The sequence below is a fragment of the Octodon degus genome, unplaced genomic scaffold (genome assembly GCF_000260255.1).
Source record: "Octodon degus isolate 3935 unplaced genomic scaffold, OctDeg1.0 scaffold00098, whole genome shotgun sequence".
Lineage (NCBI taxonomy): Eukaryota > Metazoa > Chordata > Mammalia > Rodentia > Octodontidae > Octodon > Octodon degus.
In genome coordinates, this window is record NW_004524674.1 from 3,872,849 (window position 1) to 3,883,818 (window position 10,970).

The 10,970-nt window shown below is 46.5% G+C and overlaps 2 protein-coding genes across 2 annotated transcripts in view; both read right to left on the bottom strand.

The window, feature by feature from the left end:
* The window catches only part of Psmb6 (proteasome subunit beta 6), a 2,297-nt gene extending 1,157 nt beyond the window's left edge, over positions 1-1,140 (bottom strand). The window contains exons 1-3 of the mRNA XM_023723418.1: positions 1,006-1,140; positions 554-621; positions 3-157 (exon numbers count right to left, since the gene is read on the bottom strand). Coding sequence (XP_023579186.1) covers positions 3-157; positions 554-621; positions 1,006-1,107 — 325 coding nt within the window. The 5' untranslated portion in view covers positions 1,108-1,140. The remainder of the gene's footprint in view (positions 1-2; positions 158-553; positions 622-1,005) is intronic.
* A 6,723-nt stretch (positions 1,141-7,863) lies between these two features.
* On the bottom strand, positions 7,864-10,486 carry Gltpd2 (glycolipid transfer protein domain containing 2). Its single transcript, XM_012516261.2, has 4 exons — positions 9,878-10,486; positions 9,707-9,771; positions 9,286-9,464; positions 7,864-9,181 (listed from the first exon to the last, which is right to left on the bottom strand). Exons 1-4 carry the CDS (start codon positions 9,978-9,980, stop codon positions 8,653-8,655), a joined length of 876 nt encoding a protein of 291 aa, XP_012371715.1. The 5' UTR covers positions 9,981-10,486; the 3' UTR covers positions 7,864-8,652.
* Positions 10,487-10,970: the final 484 nt, after the last annotated feature.

Genomic DNA, 10,970 nt, shown 5'->3' on the forward strand with positions numbered 1-10,970 from the left:
TTGCTCCTCCCCGCCCCACAAGCACCTGTGGAAACCAAGCTGATAAGTGACAGCATCTGCTACTGCCTGGGTATCAGCAGCTGAACCTGAGCGGCAGCAGAAAATTCGGTCATGAATAGGAGTCAGCTTGTCAGTCACTCGATTGGCGATGTAGGACCTGCAGGATGGTAGAACAGTGAGGGAAGAACCCCACCTCCATCTTTTCACTATCTACTCCTCAGAACTCAGGAATTCCAGTACTGCTTTTTGGCGCTCATCCAAACTAAAGGAGTCCGGATGAAGGACAGACTTTTAGATTATAAGGATTCCACAAAAGGACCACAGGAACTAGAAGAATAACGAACTGGCACAAATCTTTTCTTTTCAGGGAAAGGACAGACCTCTCTTCCTACAGTAGTCTGTGAAGGCTAAAAATGGGCTAACACAGCTGGGGGTGGAACTCAACGGTAAATGCTTGCCCTGGGTTCCACCACCAGAAGAGGGGCGATGGGGGGGGGTTAACAGGTAGGTAGGTAGGGAAGATGGGAACACTACAAATCTGTGCTCAGCTCACCCAGTGGTTGTTCTGGAGTCCGCCCCCAGAACCACGCCCCCGTCAAACTGCACAGCCATGATCGTGGTCTGGGCAAAAGGGGAAAAAAAAGGTGAGTTTTTTTTCACATTGTCTTGTATACACAATCCTCAACCATCTCACCCAGATCCCAGAATACAGAATTCGTGCGCCATGGACTCACTTTCAAGTATCAGGCAGTGGAGGAGACTTAACACTGCCGAGAATACCAGGAATCCGACCCTCAAAGTTCAGAGGTTTCCCTTACCCCGCAGGATTGTAGAATTTTGCACTTTCACCAGCCTGCTCCTCCCACCACGAAAGCACCAAACCTCTCCAACATCCTCCGCGTACCCCTCTGCCTAGCGCGTAACGCACAGCCTCCCTTCTCCTATGTCCACTCCGACTTCGCTTTTCCCCAGCGCACATCTCCTGAACCTTTATAACGTCCTCACCCCTGTGGAGACTTCTCGGTTTTCCCAGTCTGGGGTGATAGCCTCTGGCCCCCAGGCGGGTGCAGGTCCCATTCCTCCAGCTCGTAGTACGGTAGCCGCCATTTTTCTCTTCTGGTACTACCACAAAGCAACTGTCGTAAAGCGCTCTGTCACGCTCTTTAGTCGGTCCCAGAGGGATTCTGGGAGCGAAACTATGTCACGGTTGACGGCAGAAGGGCAAAGAAAGGGCGGCTGTTTTGCGACAGGGAGCATTTGATGGAAGTGTGGCAGGGAACAAACCAAAGCAGTAAAAAAATAAATAAAATGAAATGAAACGAAAACCAAAAATCTTAGGGGCATAAGACAGTCTATCTGATTGGAGCGGTAGCTTCAAGAGCCCATACGATAGACTTGAGAGTCTGAGTTAGAATGATCATGCTATATGCTACAAGTGGGAATTATGTTTAACAACTTTGAAGAAATGATGGTTTTCTACATCAGCTGCATAAGTTTATATTCGCAGTCATGTATGAATTTTCTAATTTTTATGCATCATCACCAATGCATGGTATTGATTTTGTTTTTTGAGATTTTTTGAGACAGGGTTTCACTATGTAGTTAAGGTTGGTCCTGCATATGAGAACTTGTACTGTAACGTCATGTAACTCTGTAGAGTCCCAAATTTTCTGATCAAGGAGATTATGGGACCAAAGAGGAAGGGGATCGATGATGTAGAGTGTGCCTAAGGAGAGTCACATGGAGAGAAAACATTCTCTCAGGCTTTCACAGAGAGCACATTGGCCAAGCAATGGCCGTGACTCATCCACATGGCTGACACTGACAAAGGTTCTGCAATCTGAGGTACAGGATCTCAGGATAAATCCTGAGGGGATTTGACTGACCTTATCAGACCCAAAAGCTACAACTCTTGTTGCATAGGTCTTGCTTTACCTTGGTCTTAACCATCCAGCAGAAAAGTATAAAAATGAAGTATAAGAAGTAAAGCCATTAAAAAAAAAAAAAGAAGTAAAGCCATGGTGTTATGTTGAGCTGTAGGGGACTCAGGTCAACAATTTCTGACATTGCCAGTGAAGTGGAAGACCCAATACTATTATGGACTACTGAACTCTTTTAGAATATTTTGCTGAGTTTACACACCTATAATATTGAAATGATGGAACTTAACAAAAAAAAAGGGATACAAAATGAATGTCCATTTTGTATCTATGTATTCAAAGTGGTTAGGATAGATATATAGTTACATACTCTTAATGAATAGAGGGATTTGTTCTAATGGTGTTTGTAAATAGAATATCAAGTCCGCATCTTGTACAACAATTAACCATTAGGAAGAATATATGCAATGTGTTAATTATTGAAACTGTCCTACCAATTTGGTTTGAAACTGTCTCATTGCTATTTGTTTCTCAATAAAGTTATGGAAAAAAATAAAAATAAAGTTAACAAAATAATAATAAATATAGAAAAGAACATTGATGGAAGGAAGAGGAAGAAGATAAATGAAAGGAATTCAGATGTGTTGTGCGCATGTACCATCTTCCCACAAATAATCTAAATGTTATTACTACATGTACTAATAAACAATGATCTGAAAAAATCAACAAAACATAGATAATCAAAAGAAATATACAATAAAAAAAAGGTTGGTCCTGAATTGACTGTGGATCCCAGGCTGCCCTTGAACTCACAGCAACCCTCTGGCAACTCTCAGGTGCTGGGGTCACAGGTATGCGCTACCCCACACCCAGACAGTGAGTAGATATAAGTGCTGTCTTGAGGTTTGGATTTGTAGTTCTCTAAAAATTAGTGACGTTGGGTGTATTTCCATGTGCTGATTGGTCACTAGCACAGTATATTTTCTTTGGAGAAGTCCTATTCAAGTACTTGGTCTTTTTTATGGATTTTTTTTTTAAGATAGGGATTGCTATATAGTCAGGTGGCCCTGAATTATTATATAACCCAGGTTGGCCTCAATCCTCCTGCTTCAGCCTCCTATGTGCTGGAATTACAGGGGTAAGCCACCATATCTACCTCCTCAGGTTTAAATTGAACTCTTTGTGGTTTTATTGTTGCATTGCAAATGTTATTTTTATATTCTACTTAACATAAACATGAGATACATATTTGCAAATGTTTTTCTCCTATTAGCTTGTCTTGTCACTTTATTGGCATTTTTTAAGGTGCAAAAGTTTTATTTTATTGTTTTTAATTTTCACTGGGGATATAGCTCAGTGGCTCAGTGGCTGCCTGGCAAGCATAAGGTTCTGAGCTCGACTCTTGGTACCCCAAAATTTTATATTTTTGTTGAGACTAGAAGTGTGTGGCACTATGCTAGGCTTTTTTTTTTTTTTTTGGTGGAACTGGGGATTGGACTCAGGACCTTGTGCTTGCCAGGCAAGCTTTTATTCTACTGAGCCATCTCCCTGGCCCTTATGCTAGGCTTAAAAGATTATTCTTTCCCCACTGAAAGGTCTTGACACCCTTTTCAAAAATCAGTTGGCTCTCAGCTGGGTGTGGTGGCACATGCCTATAATCCCAACACTGTGTGGCAATTCCTGATGCATCATTGTGATGCCCAGGGAAAACAAGGCAACCTGGAAATTTAACTACTTCCTTAAGATTATCCAACTTTTGGATAATCTTCATTGTGCAAGCAGAGCGTGGACTCCAAGCAGATGCAGTAGAGACTCATATCCCTCTGAGGGAAGGCTATGATGCTGATGGGCAAGAACCCCGTTATGTGCAAGGCCATACCTGAGGGAGTGTGTGCTTGGTGTTCACCAAGAAGGATCTCACTGAGATTGCTGCTGGCCAATAAGGTGCCAGTTGCTACCTGTGCTGGTGCACTCACTGTACCAGCCCATAATACTGGTCTGGGGCTAGAGAAGACCTCCTTCTTCCAGGCTCTGGGCATCACTACTAAAATAACCAGGGCACCACTGAAACGGTGACATTGATCATCTCCCTATTCATGTTGATCATCTCCCTACTTTTCTTTGGATCAATCATTCAGCAGGTGTTCGACAATGGCAGCATCTACAGCTCCAAAGTGCTTGACGTTACAGAGTATATAACTCAGTGGCTGAGCCACTAACTCCACATTCTCACTTTCTACAAAGGTGTCTGAAATGTTGCCAGTGTTTGTCTGCTGATTGGTCACCGCCCTGTCTCATCAGTGCCTCATTCTGTCATTAGTGGGCACAAGCAGGTCCTGGCTTTGTCTGTGGGAACTAATTATACAGTCTCACTTGCTGAAAAGGTCAAGGCCTTCTCGGCTGATCGATCTGCATTTGTGGTTGCTGCTCCTGCTGCTGTAGCCGCCCCAGAAAACACTGAAGCCAAGCAAAAGTTGGAGGAGTCAGATGAGGATATGGGATTTGTTCTCTTTGGTTGATCACCAAAAAGCAAACTACTCAGCTTGCCTGCTTTGCAGAACAAGGAATAAAGGCATAAGTCTCTTAAAAAATAATCAGTGAACCACCCAGCAAGTGCCTGACAGTGACACATACCTGTAATCCCAGCTAACCAGGAGGCTGAGATCACAAGTTTAAAGCCAGCCTGGTGAATTTAGCAAGTCCTTGTCTTTAAGGGGTGGACTAGGCATGTAACTGAAGGCCAGGCCCCGAATTCAGTTCCCAGAACTGCGGGGGGGGGGGAGAGAGAGAGAGAGAGAGAGAGAGAGAGAGAGAGAGAGAGAGAGCCAGATAGCTCAGCAGACTAAAGCTTCTGCTTAGGCAGAGCACAGGGGCTGGTGTTTTGATCACTGGCCTGCAGTGTGGGGCCCTGCCCCCAGGGTGCGCTGAGAGGTGATTGAGACTAGGTGTGGTGGTGTGCCTGTAATCCCAGCGTTTGGGAGGCTGAAAACAGGAGAATCACTACCAGTCCAATCTATGTAATGAGACTCTGTAGATCTTGTACTAAATACATTTTAATAGAAATGATTGTTTAGATATGTAGATCTCATTTCTATATGAATCTTAGGATTAGCCTGTTCATTTCTGCCAAAAAAAAAAAAAAAAAAAAAAAAAAAGCTATTAGCATTTTGTTAGGAATTGTGTTTACTCTGCGGGTTAATTTGGGGAATCGTTTTTTATTTTATTTTGCAAATTGGGTTCAAACTCAGGTCCTCATGCATACTAGGTAAATATTCTACTGATGAGTTATTCCTCCACTCTAATTTATGTCCATGAATTTTTCCATTTTATATCGACTATCTGGCTGGTTGTGGAGGCACACACCTGTCATCTCTGGATTCAGGTGCTGAAGCAGGAAGATCTCCATGAGATCTAGGCCAGCTTGGGAACGACAACAAAAAACCGGAATACAACCCAGGCTGGGGATATAGCTCAGCAGCATAAGTGTCTGTCTGGCAAGTGCAAGGTCTTGAGTCCAATCCCTGGTATAAAAAGAAAAAAAGAAAAAAAAAAAAAAAAAAAAAAAAAAAAAAAGGAAATATACTAAAAAGGTATTTAAGGTTACTTACTAGAGTGAACTTTGACACAGAATACAACACAAACCAACAAAGTCAGTAAGTTACTAAGGCTGAGCTCATCTTGGGATCCTCCTGCCTCAGGCTCGGTGAGTGCTGTGATCACAATCAAATGTCATTATGCCCAGCTGGCTTTGTTCTGGTTTTTTTGTACTACTGGGGATTGAACTTGTACTACTGGGGATTGAATTTAGGACTTTCACTTGCCAGGGAGGCACTTAAGCCTGCTGTACTATCTCCCCAGCCCCTTCATTGTTTTTATTTATTTATTTTTACATTGTGTGTGTGTGTGTGTGTGTGTGTGGCCAGCTCAGCCCACCAGGGGGCGGGGCTGGCTGGCATGTGGTGCTGGGGGATTGAACCGCGGTCCCTGTGCTTTGCTAAGCTAGTTTCAAGTAGGTGCTTTAGACCACTGAGCCATCTCTCTAGCCCCTTCATTCTTGATTTGCATAATTTCATGTCTTCTTTCTTTTTTTCCCTGTCCACCTACCTGAACATTTCTCCATGCGTGCATGTGTAGTGCTGGGGATTGAACCAAGGACCTTGCACGTGCTTAGCATGTGAGCTACACCCCTAGCCCAGGGTTATTTATTTATTTATTGGTGCAGAGTCTCACTATGCAGTTTAGATTCATAGTGATCCTCCTGTTTTCTGCCTCCATAGTGCTGGGATTACAGGTGTGCGCCACCATGCCCAGGCATAGATGATCTTTTTAAAGAGCCAGTTTTGGGGATTGGAGGTGTAGCTCAGTGGCAGAGCTCTTGCCTGGCCTGCAGGAGGCCCTGGATTTAAGTCTCAGCACTGAAAAATAAAATATTTTGTCTGTTTTTTTTTTTTTTTGGTCCTATTCTGTTTTTTTCCCTATTCTCTGCTCTAGTCTTTATTTCATTTCTTTTTTAATTAATTAATTTATTTTTGGGTACCAGGAATTGAATTCAGGACCTCAAGGTTGGCAAGCAGGCGCGCTGTACCACTGAACTAAGTCCCTGGCCCCTGTTTATTTAGTTATTGATTTTTGGGGGGGCTGGCTCAAGATGCCTTCAGGGCAGGTAAGGTAAGGCTTGAGGATCTGGGGATCGAAACAGCATCCTGATTGCTTTGTAGCAGTCACTTAAACCACTGAGCTAATGGGCAGGCTCCCTTATTTAGTTATTGAGACAGGATCTTGCTATGTAGTTCAGACTAACCTTAAACTCATGGCAGTCCTCCTGCCTCAGCCTCCTGAATGCTGGGATTACAGGCATGTGCCACCATGACCAGGCTTCCTTTTGATTTCTCTAGGTTTAATTTGTTCTTATTTTTCTAGTTTAAAGGAGGAAGTCATTTGTCCACTTGGAGGAAAGTATTTTGGACAAAGGGAATAGTAAATAAAAAAGTCCTGAGGCAGAATAATGCCAGACATATTTAGTGGATATTGAGGTCCTTTTGGCTGTTGCAGGTAAAAACTTTACAAAGTATTTTCTCACTGGAAACATGATCCTGAAAATTTCCTGTTAAGCGTTAAACAATTTTAGTCCTATTGCATTGGAAGCCATTGGAAAATTTTGAGAAGGGAAGTGATGTATGATCTGCATTTTTGTTGTTGTTTGGGGTAGGGTCTCAATATGTAAACCAGGTTGACCTCAAACTTGCAATGATCCTCCTGCCTCAGCTTCCCAAGTACTGGGATTACAGGAGCTCATCACCGTGCCTGGTTTATTATTACATTTAAAAAAATTTTTTTTGGTCTTTTTGAGACAGGGTCTCATTATGCAGTTCAGGCTGGCCTTGAGCTAACTGTGTAGCCCAGACTGGCTTCAAATTTACCATGATCCTCCTGTCTCAGCCTCCCGAGTGCTGGGATTATAGCACACCCAGCTGATCTACATTTTTTTTTTTTTTTACCAGAGAGCAACTCATAACCTTACACTTGCCAGGCTGAGCTATCTCCTTGGCACTGATCTACATTTTAAAAGATTTTTTTTTACATCACTGACAGTACATTATGGGCGGGAAAAGGATGGGCAGGGAGACTATTAACAGGGTATTGCAGCTAGTTATGGTTGTGCATGCCTGTAATCTCACCACTTGCTAGGTTGAGGCTGGATTAGGCTATATAGCAAGAACTAGTTTCCAGTAAGTACATAAACAAATTTTGCAGTAATCTGGGAAATGCATAAGGTTTCTTTGAACAAGAGTAGTAATAGTGGAGAAAGTAGGAAATGGTCAGATGGAATGTTCATGTAGTAAAGGGACAGAAGAGTCTGTACGGTATATCCAGGTTTTTGTTCTATGGACCTGGAAGAATAGAGTTGTTATTTATGGAGATGGCAAAGTCAATGAAGGCAGTATTTTGGGAGAAGGAGAAACTGAGAAGCATAGTTTGAACACGCCAATTTTCTATGCCTTGTCGACATCTAAGTGGAATTGCAGAATAGGTAGGTATGTACATATAGGATCCTGGAGTCCAGAAGGAAATGGCTTGAGGTATAATTTGGGAGCTCAAAACGGTCAAACTCCTTCATGCTTACTCTTGCGGGACTAGCCCAGGAAAAATATATGTTTGTGGCTGAGCACCTGCTTGGTGTGAGGCGCGGGGCACAGGCTTGAGGCTTTGGTAGAGTGGAAGGCAGAGGTGTTATTTATGGAAACGGCGAACACGGGAAGAAATGCGCTTCTGGGACGAAGTTATTGGGATCCTTGTTGGACACGCTGTCGTTGCAGGGTCTGTGCGAGAGGCCAGGAAAGCTCTGTCCGCTGTCGGTGCGGCAAGTGAAGCTCGCAGGACAGGTCTAGGCTAGAGACCAGGCGTTGGCAATGGAATTCACTACAGTTGTTGAAATAGACCCTTACGGGAAAGTGCATCCTGGCCACTGGGAACAGAGATGACACATCTTTCCATATATTTCCCCCTGTAAGCGCCTGCAGTCATCACAGAAAACGCCTACTTTTCAAAAACCACTTTATTGCTCTCAGCTCCTTGCGTCTTCCAGAGACTGACGTCTGAACGCCTAGGCCAAACCACCTCCTCCGGGACCGGGCTTTGCGACGTTGACGTCACCGGGGGCTGGACTCTCCGGACGCCCCGCCCCCCGGCGACGCGCGCGGGTTCCTGCGGCGCTCTCCCCGGCAGCGCGGATCCCCCTGCCCGCAGCGCGCTTTTCCCGCCGCCGCGGTCCTCAGGCCAAATGCAGCAGGCCATTCCCAGCCAGCAGGACCTGGGTGCGGTTGTAGACCTGCTCCAAGATGCCGGCAGCCCCGGCTAGCGCAGCCCGCGCGTCCGCCTCTCCGGCTGCAGGACACGCCAGCTCGAGCAAGCGGTCGCGGCTCGGGAGGGCGAGGAAGGCGAGGCGGGCAGCCTGACGGACGAGCCAGGGGTGGTGCGGGGCCAGGGCGGTGCGATAGGCGTCGCCACACTGCACGCCCGCGTCGTCCGGGCCTCGGAGCGTCCCTGTCGCCACCCGGTGGAGGCAGAGCTGGGACCAGCGCAGCGCGCGGTGCAGCAGGAGCAGCGTCCGGCAGCCGGAGGCCTGGGGGGCGGTGCCGGGTGGCCCCAGAAGCCCCGCGCTCCGCTCCCAAGAGGCCATGGTAGCCAGTGACCAGTAGTGCGTCGCATCGGGGCCCTGCACGAGAGTCTCGAGGGCTGTCACCTTGACGAAGGCCTCGTTCGCAGCGAAAGTGACGATGGAGCCCAGGGGAGTTAGGAACCTGTGTGTTTGGTGAGGGGTGGCGAGGGTTTGGGAAAGGGCAGGGGAGCCTGAGCCTCGAAGAGGAAGAGGCAAAGACTTGTTTGGGGGAGGGAAACCACAAACCTGACTAGTTCCCTCCATCCTGCCAGGTACTGCGACAACTCCACATCTCCTTCAGGCTTCAGACTGGCCCGGAAGGACCTTGTCATGCGGCCCAGCATTCCCTGAGGTCCCAGACACTGTGGCTCTTCCCACCCTGGGGCCACCAGGTGTCCCGACTTGTGCTGGTCCTGGGGATAGACCTGAGGGAAAGAGGGCAAGAGCAGAGACCCTAGCCCTCTGGGCCTGCTTAGCCGGAAGCCCCACTGGGCTCTGAAGAATTTGTTCTTAGGGTCTAGCTGGGGTCTCCTGCAGTACTCACTGCTTCTGATGGGAGAGGAAAGAGGAGAGGACCCACCCTTCACTAGATCCTCGGAGGGCTCCCTTCCCCTGTTCAAGGTTCTATTTCGAGCTCCCAGGTCCAGCCCTGTCCCAAGGGAGCTACCTGTAAGGGCAGCGGTCCTTCTGAAACACAGGACTGTGTCCCGGGTCTGCAGCCTGACAGGACACCTAGGGACAAAGAATCGGGATGGCCAGGGTTCCAGAAGAGGGCTTGGTTCCCAAGGCTTGGACTTCTGGACTCTTTCCTGAGCAAGTGAGGGAAGGGGCCACTCACGGAGGATCCGAGCACTCAGATAAACCATCAGCAGGAAGATAGCCACAGCAATTGTGTGTCGGAACCAGCGCCGCAGAGCCGGCGGCGGCAGCGCAGTCCCCATGGCTGCTGCTGTTGGACCACCAGTCTAGAGACTGTCAGTGTGCCTTCGCCTCCACGATGGGAAAGAAATTTGCGGTCCCCTAAGGCACAAAGGGTTAATAATTAACCTCTTTAAGGCCCCCTTCTCTGTGTCCTTTGCCCTAGAGGGCAGTTAACTCAGGATGAAGGACAAAAAGATTTTGGGGATTTCACAGCCATAACTGCCTGTTTCCTTTCCCTGTGCAGCTAGCTCTCTTAAGAGGCTGGCCTGAGTATTGGAGAGAGGCTGGGGTCAGAACCAGCTCCTGTTGGCCATGGTGTGGGCCCAAAATTAACTGTAGGCTTCACTTGAGGAAAATAATAGATACATTGTAACCCTCATGTGAAGATTAAGATAATATATATAAAAACACTGTAAATGGAAAAATTACCTCAAATCTTACTAAGTGGGAAGGGATGCTTTTTGGGATTCTAACAGGCATCTAGGGTTTTTGCACTAAAGTGCATCCATCCCCAGTTGGTTTTTTGTTTTGTTTTGTATTCTGAAACTGGGTCTCTCTGAGACATTACATTGTCTAGGCTGGGTTCAAATTTACAGTCTTCCCCTCTTAGCCACCTAGAGTATCCCCATGCTGGGGTTATGGGTATGTGCCCCCATGCCCAGCAAGGAAAACTCACTTGTAAATTCTCTATCCTATCCCCAGGGAACCTTGTCTTTATCAGGCTACAGGACCTATTGATCATGTAGAAGGTGTGATTGAAAAATACGGTGAATATTTAAATTTTTAAAATTTATTATTGGAGCCAGGGAGATGGCCCAGTGGAATAAGCGCTTCCCTGGCAAGCGCAAGGGCCTGAGTTCAATCCCCAGTTCTGCCAAAAAAAAAAAAAAAATTATTACTGTAAAGGCAGGTATGGTGGCACGCACCTGTAATCCCAGCACTCAGGAGGCTGGGGCAAGAGGATCACCACAAATTCAAGGCCTGCCTGGGCCACATAATGACTTCAAGAC